The sequence below is a fragment of the Berghia stephanieae genome, chromosome 1 (assembly GCF_034508935.2).
Source record: "Berghia stephanieae isolate SIO BIC M18660-M18661 chromosome 1, UCSD_Bste_1.3, whole genome shotgun sequence".
Classification (NCBI taxonomy): Eukaryota; Metazoa; Mollusca; class Gastropoda; order Nudibranchia; family Aeolidiidae; genus Berghia; species Berghia stephanieae.
The window spans coordinates 81107379-81127699 of record NC_088360.1 but is presented as its reverse complement, the minus strand read 5'-3'; the positions used below and the strand labels follow the sequence as shown (position 1 = coordinate 81127699).

The 20321-nt window shown below is 35.5% G+C and overlaps 1 protein-coding gene across 3 annotated transcripts in view; it reads right to left on the bottom strand.

The window, feature by feature from the left end:
• LOC144964650 (solute carrier family 4 member 11-like) overlaps nucleotides 1-20321 on the bottom strand; it is a 67353-nt gene that overhangs the window by 46514 nt on the left and 518 nt on the right. The window contains exons 1-4 of one of the 3 annotated variants that reach the window (XM_078899152.1): nucleotides 13722-13752; nucleotides 7461-7483; nucleotides 6374-6472; nucleotides 5197-5231 (exon numbers count right to left, since the gene is read on the bottom strand). Coding sequence is in view for 1 of the 3 variants with exons in the window: in XM_078899145.1 (XP_078755271.1) it covers nucleotides 5197-5231; nucleotides 7461-7483; nucleotides 13722-13744 (81 nt within the window). In the remaining 2 variants the exon portion in view is untranslated. Of the gene's footprint in view, nucleotides 1-5196; nucleotides 5232-6373; nucleotides 6473-7460; nucleotides 7484-13721; nucleotides 13766-20321 lie in introns of those variants that run through there. The other 2 variants (XM_078899145.1, XM_078899157.1) reach the window with 2 other exon arrangements.

Sequence of the window (20321 nt, the reverse complement as noted above, 5' to 3'; positions counted from 1 at the left end):
AGTTATCCAGCCACACAAAAAACATAGCTTTCAAACTCAGTACCAATCATGCGCCCCTCTCTCCCGACTACTCTGGAGACCACAACGAGGCTGGCTTATGTAACTTTGAACTTTTGATGGCCTCTGAATTTTTATAGTTTTATTAATTTAATCGTTTATAGCCAAAACATGTGACCCTCGTCTCAAAACGATATTATGTCGGGATGATTTAAATGCCGATAGTAGCATTTATAGTAGAAAATCTCAGCCTTAGGTAGAGTTAAAATGTTTGTTGAGGAGAATGAATATCATATTTGAAAGTGCAAAAAATAAATCCAACAAAATTTCATATTTTTGATCATCTTAACTCTGAAATCAATTTTAAGTGTTTGGTTCACCCCGACAGAATACCAAATGGAGATGACAGATCATAAATTTGCTTAAAGCTATTTCTACCAATACCAGACGCAACTTAAAATAAAATAAAATTCTATTTATTCATCCCATAGGGAAAATTTGTTTCAACAATTCGTAAGTAGTCTACTCTATATTAATATTTCGTGCCATTTTTATATTTGAGAAATGATTATGCGCATCTTTTCATAAATAGACAGGAATTACAAGATTCTTATTTAACTTTTCAATATCTAAAAATATGTTATATTATATTTTATTATAGTATATTTTATTATATCATAGTATATTATATCATATTATATTATATTACACTATATTATATTACATTATATTATATTACATCGCATTCCATTACATTTCAGGTTTGAATAACACAAGAACAGCTGCAACGACATCAATTTGGTTTTCAGCATTTTATTCCAAATTTATTAAATGTTTTTCTGATATCTTACTCCTGATCGTGTGTTCACACAATCGTCCGATTTAAAGCTCCACGTGACCACCATCATTTTGAATGACAAGCCGCAAAAGTCTCACCAGTTCGTCGTCCCAAGTCGTTTGCAGCATGAGTAATGTGACAGAGCGAACCCCTTCTCATATTATTTTTGTCTTCAGGTGACGCATGTCTCTCGAGGGGTTTCTAAACACTTCACGTATCTTTAAAATTCAGTGTCCCAAGTTGATTAGATTTAGATTGACATGTTAAATGAAATAAACTTTCAAGAATCATGTCGGACAAGGCCAAAATAAATTAGGATTTATGTCAAAATGACACTTTTCTACTGATGACGTCATAACTTAGCTACACAGTGTTAAAACTTATATCAATAAATAAATAAATTCTGCACATATAGTAAAAAACGTTTGATGAAACCTTACATAGCTCTCGAGTTATTCAAACTTGAAATTTGTCAATAATAACAAAAACACACTGTATATGTAATTCTTTAAATCGTAAATAAGTACGTAATAACACATTTCAATTACTTCCTTCTTCTTAATAACCCCGATGATGTGGGACAGTTTGATATAATAAGATGAATACTAACGTAATTATTTCTCCATACATTCCTGTTCGACCTATTCGTTTATAATACTTGAATTGAATATTATAGACATTAAAATGGAATTTGCATAACACGTTTGTCACTATCGTTTTGTAAATAAAAATTCAAATAAAAGCAATATAAAGCGATGAAAGATAGATAATCATATTAAATAAATACGTTAATGAATAGATATATACATAAGCTTTGGTCATCCACAAGGAAATTGAGTTTACAAAGGAGAATTAGAAGAATGATTAAATGAGGATTATGAAAAAGTCATATTTAATAATTTTAAAACCAATTGAGTAGATATCATCATCATCATCATTGCCTTTTTCACCCTGGGTCAGGGTATAGGCCACAGACAAACAGTTTCCATCCTTCTCTATCCTGAGCTAACTTTTTAATCTCTTTCCAGGTCTTACCACTTCTCTGTATATCAGCTTCTTTAATTCTTCTCCATGTTCCTCGTGGCCTTCCCCTTGATCTTCTGCCCTGAGGGTTCCAGTCCAATACTTTCTTTGTTATAGTGGAGTCGTTCTTTCTAAGCGTGTGTCCAATCCACCTCCATCGTCTTCTTCCTATTTCCTCTCCCATGGTTTCTGCTGTGTTCTTTTCCATACTTCTTCATTTTTTATTCTATCCATCCATTTTATTCTGAGTAGCTTACGCATGCACCTGTTTACGAAAATATGTACCCTCCTTATACATGCCTGTGATGCGTTCCAAGTTTCACATCCATAGCAGTAGGACAGACTTCACATTTGAGTTGAAAAGTCTTAGCTTTAGTCGAAGGGAGATATCTTTAGTTCTCCAAACTCTGTTCAAAGATGTGAATGCAGCCTGTGCCTTTCCTATTCGTTCTTTCACCTCTGCTTCCGTGCCTCCATCCTTGTCAATTATACTTCCGAGATAGCAGAAAGTGTCTATATCTTCGAGTTCCTGATCTTTTACTTTGATCTGCTCCCTTTGACGCGTACCTATCCTCAAGACCTTTGACTTTGCAGGGTGAATTCTTAGACCAATTGATTCCGAGAGGCTGTTTATAATTGTAGTTGTTGCTTGCATCTGGTCCTGGGTGTGGGACAAAAGAGCCAGATCATCTGCAAAATCCAGATCATCCAACTGTGTCCAGGGGGTCCACTGTATCCCATTTATTCGCCCTTTGGAGGTTTCTTTCATTAGCCAATCAATGGCAAGGATGAACAGGAATGGTGAGAGCAAGCATCCCTGCTTGACACCAGTCAGTCTTAATTTCGAAGCTCTCAGTAAGCTGATCTTCATGCACAACCTTGCAACTTGATCCTTCATACATTTCCTTAATTAATGGGGTTTACTATCTTTTCAGGGAGTCCATAATGTGCCAGAATTTTCCACAATGTTGCTCTGTCAATACTGTCGAAAGCCTTCTCGTAATCCAGAAAGTTGACAATAAGAGGAGAGTTCCATTCTATAGACTGTTCCACTATGACTCGCAGAGAGGCAATCTGGTCGTTGGTTGAACGGTTTTTCCGGAAACCTGCCTGTTCGTCTCGCAGTTTAGCACCTGTTGCACTCTTAATTCTCTCTAAAATAATACGGTTGAAAACCTTTCCTGGGATAGAAAGAAGAGTGATACCTCGATAATTATTACAATTACTGAGGTCCCCTTTCTTTGGAAGCTTGATAAGATGTCCTTCTTTCCAATCCTTTGGGAATATCCCGTCATTCCATATTCTCTCAAATAGTGGGTGCAGGGCCTCAGCATTTCTTTTAGCATCAACTTTTAGAGCCTCCGGTGGAATCTGGTCTGGTCCAGCAGTTTTCCCCCTTTTCATCTTGTTAATGGCACCCACAATCTCTGCTATCGATGGTGGATCACAGCTAACTGGTAACTCATTCCTTGTAGGCAAAATTTCTGGCTGGTTGTCTGGTGGTGGTCTGTTCAGAAGGCAGTTGAAATGTTGCCTCCATCGTTCAGATTGAGCCTCTTTTCCAAAAATAGTTTTCCCATCTTTGTCTTTGACTGGTACCTCTTCCAGCAAGTGTCTTGGTAGTTTGATAAAGGATCCTCATGTGTCCTCCTGTCGCTGCTGCTTCTGCTTTCTCTGCAAGTCTGTTCATGAAGCTTCCTTGTCTTTCTTCACAGATCTTTTGACTTCCTTAGCTATGGCTCGATACTGCTCTTGTGCATCCAGTCTTGAAGCCCTTGTTCGGCTTGCGTTCACTTGTTCCTTCCCTGTTCTCCTCTTTTCAATAAGGTCCAAGGTGGTTGGACTTATCCATTCTTTATGTTCCGATTTCTCTACCCCCAATACCTCGTGGCAAGTTGTTATGTAGACTTCCTTGATCTTTGCCCAATGTGACTGAGTGGATATCACCATACCTAACATTCTATTCTGACATGTTCCTCACAAGATACCATGCTGCAGTGTTTGTGATCAAATATAGAAAGGTGCCAAAACATGCAATTGAAATTAAATATTTCAAAAACTTAACAACTTTAAACCAACAATACAAGTCAATGTTCCAACTCAAAACCAAACAAAAAAGGCAAACAAAATTAATATAGATAGACAAAAAAAAAAAAAAACAAACAAAAAAAAACGAAGAAAGAAAGAAAGGAAAAAACCCCCGAGAGTATACGCCAAAGAGTGAAACCCAAAGCAGATGACGTATTAACAAATGGTTATAAAACAAACACCAATCAATGTGATTCACCGCCTCAAACCAGTATTATGTCGGAGTGAGCTGGTTGCCAAAATTATAGAATTTTTAGTTAAAATTAAATGAATTATAAAATTATAGGGAACAAAAGTGTGATGTCAAAAACTGGTTACGATCTCATTGTAAGTATAAAACCAATCATCTTGAGGACTGGATACATAAATTATGTAATTGATCTTCTGGTTTCAGAGTGATAGTATCTTCTTTTCTATTTTAAATACATGCAGATTGTCAATATAGATAATCCATCCTCGTCTTTTTACGTCCCATAATCTGAAAAATCTGCAGGTACATCCTGCTACTAAAATAGTTTTGCCACTTTATGATTCAATAATGTGACCCATTCCTTATTAGTCCTCTGTAAAACTGGTTACATACACATTTCCAATGATTTTGGAACCGGAAGAATAGACTGTGTGACGTCATGGCTTCGTTGCACTATTGGTTTAGGCATTTTATGAAGTGATATTTAGTAGTCTACTCAATAAAACGTGTAAACTTGACTTAGTTTCAGATTTCTGACTGTAAATTCAGTTTCCAACATCAATATCACTCCGACATCCTACCCTCTGACACGATGGGTCACATATTTTTGGAATACCATATCAAACAGTGGATTAAAAAAAAAAAGCAAAAGCAAAATAAAACAAGAAAAAGAAAGAGAAACGTGAGCTTTTATATAGGGCATTATACACTAAATGTGTTTTTAAGCTCTTTACAAAGGGTCCCTGACATACAGCAACACGTAACATGTAGAATGAGACTTGACGCCTGTTAGGCGATTTTGCAATTCTTCTTTTCCCGACAGAAACAACGCTGTTCATGGCTAGATACTCATTTTACATACGATTACGGTGATAGAATGTGAGTAAAGAGCCTTTTCCAAGGACTCAACTATGCGCCGAGCAAAGCTCGAACTCAGGAACTTCTGATCCCAAAGCAGGTGTCATACAACAAGACCACATGGCCGCACTTTAAATACATGTACACGTTTAAGCTCGTCAAAATGAGATAAATAATCTATATTCTTTTTTAAAAAGCCAACCTGATTGTTCGTACATAACAGCTCCGAGAATGTGACTGTATTTATAATAAAGAAAGAGATAAATATTGAAAGGTCGATTAAATAAGTTATCGTGATTTTACTTTGACCGACGTGCATTTATATGCAGGTCTGATAACCCGATTCCCTATGGAAATCTCAAAAATGACGTAAACTATTGTCCATTATAACTGTTAAACTAGGCCCATAAGTGGGTTCATATATCAGACCTGCATGCAAGTACACGTCGACATTGACCCATGAAAAAAAAACAATAAAAATAATCGGACTGTGTTTTTTTTCTACTAGTTTACTCGTTAATCAAATATCAAGGGCTTCGTTTCCAGGTTCATCAATCGAGTTCGATATCCTATAACCCTTAACACGTACACACACACACACACACATACATACACATACACACACATACCATCATCATCATCATCATCATCATCATCATCATCATCATCATCATATCTATCATATCATCATTCTCTATCATTATCATTCTTTCTTCATTCTTCTTCTTTTCTTCTTCTTCTTCTTCTTCTTCTTCTTCTTCTTCTTCTTCTTCTTCTTCTTCTTCTTCTTCTTCTTCTTCTCTTCTATATATATATTAATAATAATAATAATAATAATAATAATAATAATAATTAATAATAATTAATAATAAATTAATAATAATAATAATAATAATAATAATAATAATAATATATATTAATAATAATAATAATAATAAAAAATGCTGCTGCTGCGATGATGATGATGATGATGATGATGATGATGACTGAGATGATGATGATGATGATGATGATGATGATGATGATGATGATGATGATGATGATGATGATGATGATGATAACAATACTAATAAAAACAATAATAATATTAATAATAACAACAATAGTAATAATAATATTAATAACGATAATAACGTAATTTATTTATATAGCGCCTGTCCCATACAATATAGCTCTAGGCGCACAATATACATGGTATGCAATATGTATGATCATCATCTTGTTGTTGTTGTTGTTGCTTCTCTTTTTTCTCGTTCTCTTCTTCTTCTTCTTCTTCTTTTCTTCTTCTTCTTCTTCTTCTTATTATTATTATTATTATTATTATTATTATTATTATTATTATTATTATTATTATTATTATTATTTCTCTACTGACTCACCCAAACTGTGCAGCACCACAGTGGATTTACATAATTTATCCAGAGAATATGAACAAAATGGTACTTTTCTGGTAGTGGCTCTTTAATTGTTTTTTGTTGCTGTTTAGAAGTTTGATATAAGCAGATAGGTTGTTCCATATGTGGTAAGTATGGGAAAATATGAACAATCAATGAATATCAACTCTGCTGTACTCTGGAAAAAATGACGAGTATCTAAACTTTTGACCAGAATATTTGTCCTTTAAGTATCGATAGTTTAAAATGACCCTTATTTCGTCAAAACTCTCAAACTTGGGATTTCTGTTTTTGATGGCAACTTAGACAATGGAGATGATGTAGACAAAAAAGAGCCTGTGTGAGCAAACGATGTAGTAATTAAGTCATTCACCTTTAAGCCATGAAACATGTCGTGGGAAAATGGGGCCATGTCTCGTGTTCGAGTTTCAAGATCATGTCATGCCATTTAGATGGCTTAAAGGTATTTGAATTGGCACTGAATTTAAATGTTTGCTTTGCTTTGATTCTCAATATGTTTGCCAGAAAGCATTGGTTACGACTGGTTTTACTTAAGAAAATCAACTCATAAGTAAGTTACCGTAAGGAAAAGCGCAATATGGAAATAACAGGGGCTCCAAATTCATGAAATGAACACGCTGCGATCTCCTCCCTCCCTCTCCCCCCCCCCCCCCTCTCTCTCTCTCTCTCTCTCTCTCTCTCTCTCTCTCTCTCTCTCTCTCTCTCTCTTCCTCTCGTTTTCTAATTCCGAATATATGATTTTTAGTTGTGGTACATTAAGTTCCACTTTAAGGCGTCACTTTCTTTTAAAATGTTTTTAGAATTCGACATAATATTTGCTTCTGAGTTGGCAAGATAAATCATTTTCTCTTGAACGATGCAAAATCTCTCTTCAATTCTACTCAGCCTTTATCAATAATTTCCAGTAACTCTCTGCTTTATTATCTCTCAGCTATGTCTATCTCTTCCACCCCTTCTCTCACTCTTCTCTCCCTCTCTCTCTCTCTCTCTCTCTCTCTCTCTCTCTCTCTCTCTCTCTGCTCTTCATAGGATAATACACAAAAGCACATACCGTCTTGGTCCACGGTAGAGTACCTGTGAAAATGAAAGGATTATTTTTTAAAGAAGCATTGTCATATTTACACCTACTATGCACACAGGAAATAACACTTTTGCCTTTTAATTTGCCCTCTAGATACTACATAAATATCGCATTAAGCTCGGAACCACGGAACATTTTGGCAATGTAATTTAAGGAGATTCGACTTTTAAAATGTCTAATTTGGATATGTCATGTAGTTTTTATTTCTTTGCCTTTAAGGCGGACCTTCCAAAGTTCAAGGAATGCAATTGAAAATAGCTCTACTTTCCATGTAAGATTGGACACGGCGCATGTGAGGCTCCATTACAATTTTCCTGTTTCGACAGAAACAACATTTTACCGGACAGATACGCATGAGTACGGTGAGAGAATATGAGTAAAGAGCCGTTTTCCAAGGACTCAACTTTGGGCCGCCCATTGCTGGAATTGAACCTGTGACCTACACGTCCGAAGGCGAGTAGTCATACTCAAGACTACAAAGCCGCACCAAACCAAAAGACTGGCCAATCCTATTTAAATAGATAATCTGCCGTACCATAAAAATAACCCCCACATTTTAAAAATGTAGACCAGGAAACGCGTCCTCTAAATATCGATCAATTAATATGGCCTTCATCTTGACAAAAACTTTCAAACCTGGGACTTCATTCCTTTTGTCAAAACTCTTAAACCTTCAAAGGAAACCCAGAGTTTTTGATAAAGTGAGGATCATATAATTCGATCGAAATTTAAAGGAAAAGTTTTTTCGGGCCAAAATGTTTAAAGTGTGTTGTTTCTTTTTAAGAGTACGGCAAAGTGTGTTCCGCGATACCTTCGTTTGTTTTTTTTTTTTTTTTTTTTTTTTTTTTTTTTCAAAACATCACAAATCTGACTATCTTACTCTTTGTGTGTCATAGCAAACTTGCTATAACTAAATTTTTGGACCTTTCTGAAACAAAAATTAGAATTGTATCCGGAGTTTGTAGTAATTGGGTCAACCAGTTTTCACATAATTTAAGTTGATAATAAATAGCATAGATCACTATCTTCACACAGAAAGAAACCGGCATCCGTTCCGTGTGTGATCGAAGATTTTATGACTTCTCATGATATAATGTCATGAAATGAATGACTCCCATTCACAGTGATTTGATTTTTTGGGTTTGTTAGACCTGGTGGAAAGTAGTTTAGGATAAACTTACTAACTTCCTATCTAGAAGCAATTTTTACTGTTCATTTTAGGCAACAGATACTGGGATACACATTGATTCGAAGGTCCAGTTTTATTTAAAGGACTACTACACCTTTAGTGACTTACGCAAGAAAAAAGTATGCCAGATGTACTAGTCTATGTTATTGTATATCTAGAAGTAGGCTAACTGTTATGTAATTGAACTATTCCGTCGGCAAGAAAATGGCATGCCCTTCCTTTCTCTCTCTCTCTCTCTCTCTCTCTCTCTCTCTCTCTCTCTCTCTCACACACACACACACACACACACGTGTGTGTTTCTAGGGATGGTCAAATCTATGCTCTATAAACTTAATTAACGCATAATGTGACATTATATCATGTGTCTGACCAATAATTTATAATTCACCATTTTAAAGTAATACTGATTACTAAGCACTGATTCAAAATCGAAGAAACATTTTGCAATATGATTTGCATCTTTAACATAATTTCTGGTTTAACGGTTAAAATTGGAACAATAACATTATAATATAAATGGAAAGAAAATAGCTGGGGGGGGGGGATATCCAATTTAATTCCTCCCCAACTCCTCGTGACATTCATGGCTCGCCATTTGAATATGTGTGGGAGAGGTGTCTGGACTGTTGAGATTCACTCCAGAGGTCCCAGTTTACGTCGTGCTGTTTACATTTAGTTGATTTCCTTGCGCAAGATACTTAGTAACTACAAGAAATATTTGAATAAGGAAAGAAACAAATTTAAGTTCTTGGAATGTTATAAAAAAACTATTGCAGTTTTAAAATCAATCGTGTTGCTCATATTAATGATGTTTAAACATTAATTAGCAAAGAAGAAATGGATATTTACTCCAGTAAATTGAATATATCCACAAGTTAAAGAAAATTTTGCTGCAAATAATGGGTAATATAAAATCAAACTCTGTACTGTCATTAAACAGAAAATTGAACAACTAAAGAAGGTACTGTATGACACATAACAATGTGATGGAATATCTAATGTCCTTTCAAGGACAAAATCAAATTCTTCCCTTCGCTTAAACTCAATGACGTACCGAAAACAACTAACAATTGGTGCAGAAAATGTCCTTCAAAACGATCGATTGAAACACCATTCATGCCAAAAAACTCTCAAACAGGATCGCGCAGAATATTTGAGAATTAGGTCTTTATAATCGAGATGAAGGAAGTTTGCCAATTTTTAAAAACTGACGAATGGCGCATTCTTTAAATGAAAGAGTGAATGTTAGCACTTCCGTCGCCATTGCTTGAAAAATACAAACCCGCAACCATCATTGACCATCAACAAACAGCCTTACCAAAGGTGAAATGGGTCTTTAATATAAAACCTTCTAAGATCAATTTGTATACACATGAAAAATTGCATGGCTGGATGTATGAAATGATTCATTTTTATGCACTACTAAAAACGCTGAGGTGAGTGTTAATCGCGAAACAAAACAAGAATATTAGTCATGAAGAATAACGATTCCATCCTTCAAAAAATTCTTTTAATATTTACTAACCAAAAAGGTAAAAGATTCATCTGAAATGAATTAAGCTATTATAGTAATATTTTGAGGACAAGGGTACCAGAAATGGAATATTCACATTATCAATGCTGATGGAAAGATGTATTGAAGTAAATAAAGATCTGTATATGTGTTTCATCGACTATTCAAAAGCCTTTGATAAAGTACAACACGAAAAACTATTCAAAATTCTATCATCCTTGGACATTGATGGTAAAGATTTAAGAATATTACGGAATTTGTACTGGGAACAAGAAGCAGCAATGCGTGTTGACAACGAACTAAGCAGTTTTACACCTATTAGAAGAGGAGTTAGGCAGGGGTGTGTTTTGTCTCCAGATTTATTCAACCTCTATAGTGAAATGATATTAAGAGATATCGAACATAAGAAGGGGGTGTGTATTGGAGGAAAGAATGTAACAAATCTGAGGTATGCAGATGATACGGTTCTACTGGGAGAATCTGAACATGAACTACAAGAATTACTGGATGTTGTAGTCAGGAGTAGTGAAAATATGGGACTGGAACTGAATATATCTAAAACAGAATGTATGACGGTATCTAAAAATAATAACCCACCAGCCTGTGTAATAACAAGCAGAGGACAAACAATACAACAAGTTGAATGTTTCAAATATTTAGGCTTCAATGTAACATCCAATGGAAAATCAGATTGTGAAATAAAGAAAAGAATAGGTATGGCGAAGAATGCATTCAACCAGCTGCATACAATTATGAAAAACAGGAATATTAGCATGAAAACAAAAATCAAAGTCCTGGATTGCTATGTACTGTCTGTGCTGCTATATGGTTGTGAGAGCTGGACCATAAACAAGACCATGGTTAAAAGACTGGAGGCAGTGGAAATGTGGTTTTACAGAAGAATGATGAGGGTGTCATGGATGGAAAGGAAAAGAAATGAAGAAATTTTAGAAATGGCAAACAGAAAAAGATCACTGATAACAAAAATCATCAAACGCCAAATGGAATTTTTAGGACACATTATCCGCCACCCTGGTTTGGAAATACTCGCCTTGACTGGAAAGATGAATGGAAAAAGAATAAGAGGAAGACAAAGAATAACGTATTTGAAAGGGATAAGAACTTGGACAGATGAAGCTGAGAAAGGTGGCGCTGCTTTAATAGAATTGGCAAGAGATAGATCAGCTTGGCGGAAGATGACCTCCGACGTCTGCTTCAGATATGGAACTACATGAGACATGAGACTTAGTAACTACATTTCCAGCATCTGTATTGATTCCCCCCCCCCCCCCCAATTATTTGAATAAGGAAAGAAAAAAGTGTAATGCTTCTTGAATGTTTTAAAAACAACCATTCCAAGTTTTTATTTTAAATTCTAATATTGCGTTTGGTTTACTTCTTTATATTATACTTCGATGTTTAAAGTCATTGAAATAAAGCAAAAGCCAACATAGTGATAGTTATATTGCTTTTCTCAGTAAATGAATATACCACACAGTTAACACGCATATAATTTTGCTGCAATTTTTATTTATGGTGTTTAATATTTTTCTTCAACACCACTCAAACTCCTGTTATCTGTCATTAACAGAAATTCTGTACATATTAAATCGAGAGGGTATACTGTATTGGACGGACATAACATTCGTGATGGAATTTCTTATTTCCTTGCGGGGGCGTATACTATAAATCTCTTTAGGCCCGTCTGTCTGCCTTTAACCACTCAACTGCCGTACTCTGGAAAGACACGACTTTAACAATTTGGGCAGAAAACTCGTCCTTCAAATATCGATCGATTTGAATGACCCTCACCTTGCCAAAAAACTCTCAAACCTAGGGACCTCGCGAGAGTTTGTGACGAGATGAGGGTCATTTAAATCGATCGATATTTGAAGGATTAGTTTTCTGGCCAATTTTTAAAATACCTGTATTTCCAGAGTATGGCAGCAGTTAACTGGTTAACAATGGCTTACCAAAGAGTCCTAATGTTGTCACTTCCGTCCGCCCATTGCTTGACGCTATCCAGACATACCCACACCCTTCACTACTTCTCCCATTCATTGACCATCAACAAACACCGTACCAAAGGTACAACTCGGTCTTTAAGTGATAATTGAACCTTTGGAAGATGGGCTTATTTATTCAATACATACATAGATATAATATTCTGTCATGGCGTTGGATGTATTAAATGATTTATTTTTATCGCCCTTCTTAATACCACGACTTGAGAGTGAGTGTTAATGCGCGCTAAAAATAACAAGTTTAATAAATCCGTAGTCATGAAAGAATAACGTTATTCCATCCTTCAAAGTAAGATTCTTTAATATTTCGTAACCAAAAAGCTGTAACAGGATTCATTTTGCAATGAATTTAAGCTATCTATAATAATCATTTTAGAAAATATATTCGCTTCTTCATAATCAAGATATATAAGAAAGCCCCATCCATTTGGAATTCTTCGCATGGGTGTGTTATTCATTCTCACCAATTATGTCATTTTGTCAATCCGTCGTCTTTTCAATTTCTAGTTAAGCCAATGAAATGAGCAAAATATTATGCAACTGTTAAATAAAATATTTATTTAGGGTGTTCAAAACATTCAACGATTATGTTTTTACCAATAAATTATAGACTTTTCCAAGATTATGAGTGAAATAAAACAATTATATTCGTTTGTATTATCCCAACATTACACTTAGTATGGAATTATTAATGCAATACGACTGTGTTTACTCAGGATCTGCACTAACTAAAATGATTTATGAATACGCACACATCGGGTGAACCAAAAAAAAAAAAAAGGAGGGGGCAGATGAAATTTGGCATATTATTATAATATTCCCATTTGCTCAATATGAATAAACAACAAGTTCTCAGCAATTGTTTAATATACTTTTATAAACTAAATAAAAAATGTCTTTATTTTAAGATTCTTTGCGGGTTTTTTTGGGGAGCCCGGCTTAAAATTACACAAATGTAGATTTTCTTTTAGCTTTTCAAATGTATCCAAAATACTCCGTTTGTTGACATTTTCTTTTCTTTTCGTTTCTTTTTTAATGGTTAAAAAGGATTTCTGTTTTTTTAAAGTATCTTCCCTATGACTATGACTGCACCTCAAACCGTGCTTTGGCTATGTTTCATGGCCAATGGCTGAATGGTGATAGCATTATCTATCAAGAACAAATCAGATGTCGCAAAGTCCGCCAGTTTTAAGTGAGTTGATTACAACCATTCGTCTTGAATTTCTGTCTTTACAATGCTCTTATTGTAGCGTCGTAGTCATAGCTTAGAGCATTCATTATCGTTCATTATTGTTGTAGACATTAACAATACAAGTCGTTAGTCACACTTTAATGCTAAGATTGATAACTTTTAGATAATGATATAAGCACCGATATTTTTTAAAAACTTGAACAAAAAAAAAAATCTAAAATCGTGATTAGATGGAAATTTAGGAAAATCAGCTGTTTGCAGTTGCCTCTTGAATTTATATTTACGTAATGAATAATGATGTGTCAATACTCACATAGAGGAAACTCGACGAATCATTTTGATGGATAATTTCTTTATCTGTGGAAAGAAACCAACAACAGCCTTAGGCAGTCGTCTGACAGAGATTGACCCTATTTCTCTCGCTAATGGAGGCAAAGAAGTCGTGAGGTTATACAATAAATATTTCCGGTTCCAAAATCCTCAGAAATGTGAGTAACCAGTCCTGCGGTGGACTAGTAATAAATAGGTTACATATTGAAGCATCAGCTAGCATAACTATTACAGTACCGTGATGTATAGGTAGATTCTTATGATTACGGGACTGATGAAAAGAGAGAGGATATATGATCTTTCTTTATCACTAGCATCTATATAGACTGGAACCAGAAGGTGAATTAACGAGGTATGTATCCAGTCCTCCGGAGGAGTGGTTTTACACTTAAATTTAATCATGGACACAAAGCAGGGGCCGAAGTTTTTCGATTATTCTCATCCATCATTGACCACGCATAATATCGCTTGATATTCAAAAGTAAGAGCTTTCATATCACAATTTCCTCTAAATATGCTCAGAGAACTTTGGGACAACAGGTCCCAAGCCGACAACAGCTCTTAACATGAAGGCGAGACATAATGTCTATAAAATTCTGTTAGTTTTTTTTCAACAAAGTCAACGCTGTTAGCAACCAGTTATTCATGTTGCACTTGAGTACAGTGCGAGAATGGGGGTTCCGGTAGCTTAGTTGGTACAATACCTCCTCCACAAGCAAAGGGACCGAGATCGATCTCGGGTGAAGACGAGGTTTCTATTTTTCTGAACCCCCCGTTCACCGATCAGAAATTGGGTTCTGTTAGATCTGGTGGAAAGTACTTTGTGAAAGACTAGCATCCTATCAAAAGAGTGGCAAGCAATTGCCATTGTCTATTTCACGCTATAGAAACCGTAATAAACTCCGGCTTAATGGGACTAATGGCTCAGGGGGTGACTTTTTTTTACATTGAGAGAATGTACGTAACGAGACTTTTCCAAGAACTCAATTTTTCGTCGTCAATATTGAAACTCGAACAAAGGACCTACAGATCCGAAGGCGAGTGTCAGACTACAAGAGGGCAAAGCCACACGTTAGGAACTAGGTACCCTGCCACTGAACCACTGATGCCATGGTGTAACGCAAATCCTGAACAATAGTATGAATGACTTCTTGAAAAATGATACTAATGAGTAGTAATAAAAAATAAACGGTACACAACTACTTTAATTTTGGTATAATGCATCATTAATTCTGATATTGGTATCCCTGCATCACAGTTTGAAACATTTTTTTTCATTTCATTCCATTTTCGAAGTCGGATTATTATCATTATCTTTTTTTTTACTCATGTTAATTAACTTAGTGAGACCATCATGGATAAAAGACAGGGTAAAAGAAAAGAGGAAATAAAAAAAGGAAAACACAAATTACAAACGAGAATTGTTTCTCCGTGTCTTCTAGTGCTTATTGTTTTAACCTTTTAACACGTGCTACACATACAAAACATACGTGTTATTACAACGATGAGACGTTAATTGATGTCATGAATTAAAGTATTGGCGAGACGAACGTAGTTAAGACGGAAAATCACCTCTAACACGTGATCGTCGGTTTCCACTGAAATGCCCACATTACTACAACCCCCCCCCCCCCCCCCAAAAAAAACAAAAACCAAAAAACCCAACCCCCCCCCCCCCCCCCCAAAAAAAAAAAAAACAAAAAAAACAAAAAAAAACAACAAACAAACAAACAAACACAAAACAAAAGAAACAACAAAAAAAAAACAAAACAAACAAACAAACAAAAAAAAACCAAGCAAACCAAACAACAAGACAACCTCATGTTAAGAAAAAACCCTGCTCACATCACGGAAACTTAAAAGTTGCAAAATAACGTTATAAAATGTCATCTTCCCATCGATTTAGATTAAGTGATAAAGAATAAAGCAGCCACACAGTAATAACGTAAAGGTTTAAATATAAAACAGAATTGCTTTCAACCCTCTTTCTTTTCCAATAAATATAGCTGGGATTAATTTAGGTATTGTGGAATTTATATTCTTTTTCTGTGAAGAATTTGATTTTTTAAATACTTTGTACCATAAAATCTTGTTTTACCGAAGCTTTTAAAGCAATAAAATAAATTCTCCTTTTCCTCCCCCCAATTCTGAGACAAACCGGAGTTCTATGTATGGAGGGGCAGTTATGTCGATATCCATTCATTGCAAGAGAAATTGAAATGAAGCTACTCGGCTCTTTAGTTAAGCAATGTCTTTGCCCACACGCCTTTTAAGAAAAGTTACATGGGTTGTCTTGTTTGAACACAGTCCATCGAGAGTAGTAAGGATTATAAAACTCATAATATAGCAAAGTGATATAACCGGGGATACGCGCCATTGATCAAGCATCGATGAGTTTTTCAATTCAGAACGGATGGATTCCCAGTAGCTTCCCCACTCTCGCAGCGCGGATCTCAAATTATTCTGATTTAAATTATTTCTGATTTTAAAGGCTATTTTACCCCCAAAAGCCTTCAATTCATATCACTCGCTGTCTATCTTGGTTTATCATTTGGCCTGACAGCTTGACGTTGACAAATTATTTTTATAAGCTTGTCATCATAATGGTAGCCAAGTGGGAACGGGTATAAAATGGCATTAATTGTTTTCAACCAACGTGTACTTATTTACAGGTCTGATAACCCAAATCGTTATGGGCTCATTGTTGTAATGGAACTACTCTCAAACCAACGCAAAATATTATCTATTAAAACAATGTTATAGTAGGGGGAATTAGGGTAAAACCGTGCAAATTCGGGTTGAAAGCATGAACATTTGAACACAGGTTACCAAGACCCATTAAAAACCCATCTGCTAAAGAACCACTCTGGCAATCAATTATAACGTGTTTGTTTAATGCCTTAATTTTCCCCTATTACAGCTATATTAAACAAGGGAAATAACTGTGTAAATACATATATTTTCTTATTATACATTGTCGTAGGGGAACTTCGGCTAAAACCGTGCACATTGGAATTTAACGCATGAAAATTGGCATACAGGTAGCTAAGACCCATATAAATGACACCTGCTATAGGACCACTCTCGCAATTTATTAGAACAATGCGTTTTTTGCACTTTTATTTTTCCCGATATAGCATTTCTTGTGCATTCAATAATTTAAATATATTGTTGACCATTTTCAGTTGCTAACAAATGGCTTCGGGTGAGAACAGTACAGACAATGGACGTTTCGGGGAAACAACACTTCGTCACCAACAGGAATGTTGAAAACAAAACAAAATGTAGTAGGAATTGTAGCGTGTGTATTCCTGGGTGGAATAAGCAAGAATGAGACGTTAGCGTGGTCTTATCTAGTTGACATACTAAAAACTTGTCCCATAACTCCCTGCGAGAAATTCTTTTTGCCATTGTAATTGTATCTGAAAACATGCAAACGCATTCCTTCTTTAGTCATATGTAATACTCTTCCACTTCTCTCTCTCTCTCTCTCTCTCTCTCTCTCTCTCTCTCTCTCACACACACACACACACACACACTCACTCTCTCTCTACTTTCTTTCTTTCTTTCTTTTAAAGACCCATCAACATTCAAATATGAATTATGAGAGTTTCATATGGAATACACAAGTAAAAAATGCTACAGTTTTAAAACGCTGCATTAACTGCACCCGCAAGACACGTAAGACTTATTTCATACAAAACGAGCCATCACAGTACAGATAAGAGTAATTTTGGACAACAACAAATAGAACAGTCGCGGGTGCCTTTAGGCCGGGCAGCCAATAATACCTGAACGAGCAGGCAATTTGTGTGCATTGCCTTACACAAGGACAAAACAGTACAGATAAAACATGCTCCCATTGCTACCATGCGGCCAATAACGTAACGTCAATAGCTTGACACAATGCTGCATCGTAACGATTGATAATTATCATGATGATGATGATGATGATGATGATGATGTTGATGATGATGATGATGATGGTGGTGGTGGTGACGTAGTCATAGCGTTCTAATACAATTTTATAGGTATGCCGACTGCATATTGTCATCAAAATGTAGTAGTCCTATAGCGCCATTCGGCCCATGGAGCCGGAGTTATCCCGGTTTCTGTAGCGTGAAACGGACAATAGCAATAGATTGATACCCTTTACATATGACGCTAGTCTATGGCAAAGTACTTTCCGCCAGATATAACAGACCCAGCTGCTGAGTGGGCTGGGAGGTCAGAAAAAAAATCGACTGCATCCGGTATCGATCTAGGTCCATTTGCATGTGAAGCTCTACCAAAATATACTTGATAAATCAGATAAACAACAATTTACTATATAGAATTTTGCAAGAAATCCCTCAAAACTAGTAAAATTGAATAAGATTAACGATTTGAAAAATTCGTGAATCGAAAGTTTAGTGAAAGGAAAACATCCGGTTTGAAGCTAAAAATTAGTCACCAATAGGAATACAAGGATGACGTAAATCAACCTTGGGTCGCCTTGTTTTGAATGTTTACAGAATAGGAATGAACGAATTTTTTGTCGTCCATTAAAAAATTTTCCAATCTTAAAAAGCTTGTATATCAACTAATACTGATATCTCAGAGTGGTTCTATAGCATAAATTTCAGTAGTGTTCATATTCTACAACATATGTCATTTTCATGCTTTCAACCCTAATTTGCTCAATTCAAGGGTTTGTTTTTGGACCTCGTTCCCCCTACTATTATAACAAGCCCATAAGTTAGAGTGTGATTCTGCACCATAATTGAACGTAAATGAAAACATGAACGAAAGTAACCTCTTTTGAAGCAATGTTTGTCGACTGCTACGATTGAGGAAATGGCCTAGCCAAATCAACTCAAAGGAAAGATTTTCCAGTACAGAAAATTATCAACTGTCGATGGTATAGGTCCCCAAGACATTCCCTGTGAATGTTTAATTCAAATAATTGTAAATAGATTTAAAAACCGCAATATCATCAATGAACAAGGGCCGGTCTGGCAGAAACCATAGACGAACAAGGGATAACTTGTTAATTGTCCGTGAATCTGTTGAAACAACTCCAAAAAGTCGATCATACGGCGTTACAGGAGCTAGGATTGAGTTGTTATACAGTACATGCAATACTGAGATAGGATTTGAAATTAAAGCATATATAGAGCCTTAAAAACACGAGCTTCGTCGGAGGAATATGTTAGCGCGATTGAAAATGACGGGTTGGTTTTAAGAAATGAAGAATGACCCAGACTTGATACATCACATATTATGGCTTTCCGATGAAGCTCATTTTTATCTGAATAGCAACATGAACCGACGTTCAAACATCTATTGGGGTATAAGTAGGCCAGAGTCAGTGAGCCAGAGACCTTAAGACAGCCCAAAAGTCACTTTGAGGTGTGCCACGAACCGCACTTCCATCATTGGACCATTCTTTTTCGAAGCAACAATGAACACACAGTTAGCATAACTCAATTGAACTATAGAGGAACTGTCAAAAAATTATTGTTTGAAAAAGAAAAAAAAGTTAGCATGGATAAAGAATGGTTCCAAAAAGATGGGGCCACGCCTCATATAATAGCTACTGCAACCCACAATTTCTTACAGGATCACTTTGGTAATCGTGTAATTTCAAGACGCACTGAAAACAACCGGTCTCCTCTTCCCCCAGACAAAGTCCCATGGACTTCTTTTTGTGGGGATATATGAAAAAAACTCATCTGAAAACATGGAACTAAAGAATGAAATCAGCCATGTCATTCAGAAAAGTTCTACTGATGTTTGTCAGCGAACTTTGAACAATTTTGTGAAACGCATGAACATTTTTTTGAGTCGAAATAGACTACTTTTAACATCGGCTGAAGTAAAATTCAACAGAAACAAGAGAGAATCAACTTAACAGCCCATATTATTAAAGGTATTTTTTCTTTTTTGTTTGGTTCATTGTTTGTTCTGTGACTTTGATAATCATTTCAACTTTGGCGTTCATAACTTCTCAAATCTGCGTTCAAAATGGCGTTTTCAGAAAAAGCTGTACATTTCTTTACTGGACTGTTGAGAATTATTGAAATATCATAGTAATATAAAATTTTAGAAGATTGCGGATCCTTTGATATGTGTTACATGATCCTGTGATAATGTGCGTTAAGTTATTAAGCTTTGTAATTCTACACTTCTTTATAAAACATAATGTATATGAATAAGAGCGATAAAATATTCTGTAGAAAATATTTTTTTTTAAAAACGTGAGGGCTTTCTTAATGTCCTCGAGCTAAGGGAAACAACCCAGGCCTTTAAAAAAACTAACCCTAAGAAGAAAAAAAAAGAGTACCTTTGACTAACCCCAATAGGAAAAACAGACCCCCAAGGACCTTTACAAAGACCTATAACTAACCTTAATAGAGAAAAAATCCTCCGATCTCGAGCTGACCCTAATAGTAAAAATAAACACCCAAAAAACAACCTTTCAATACTTCAGCTGGCGGCGGAGAAGCAAAACAATTGTTATATTAGGAAATTTTACTTTCACTAATCTATCAAGGTTTGTTCTAGAGTTTTTGAAATACTACTATTTATTGACAAATTGAAT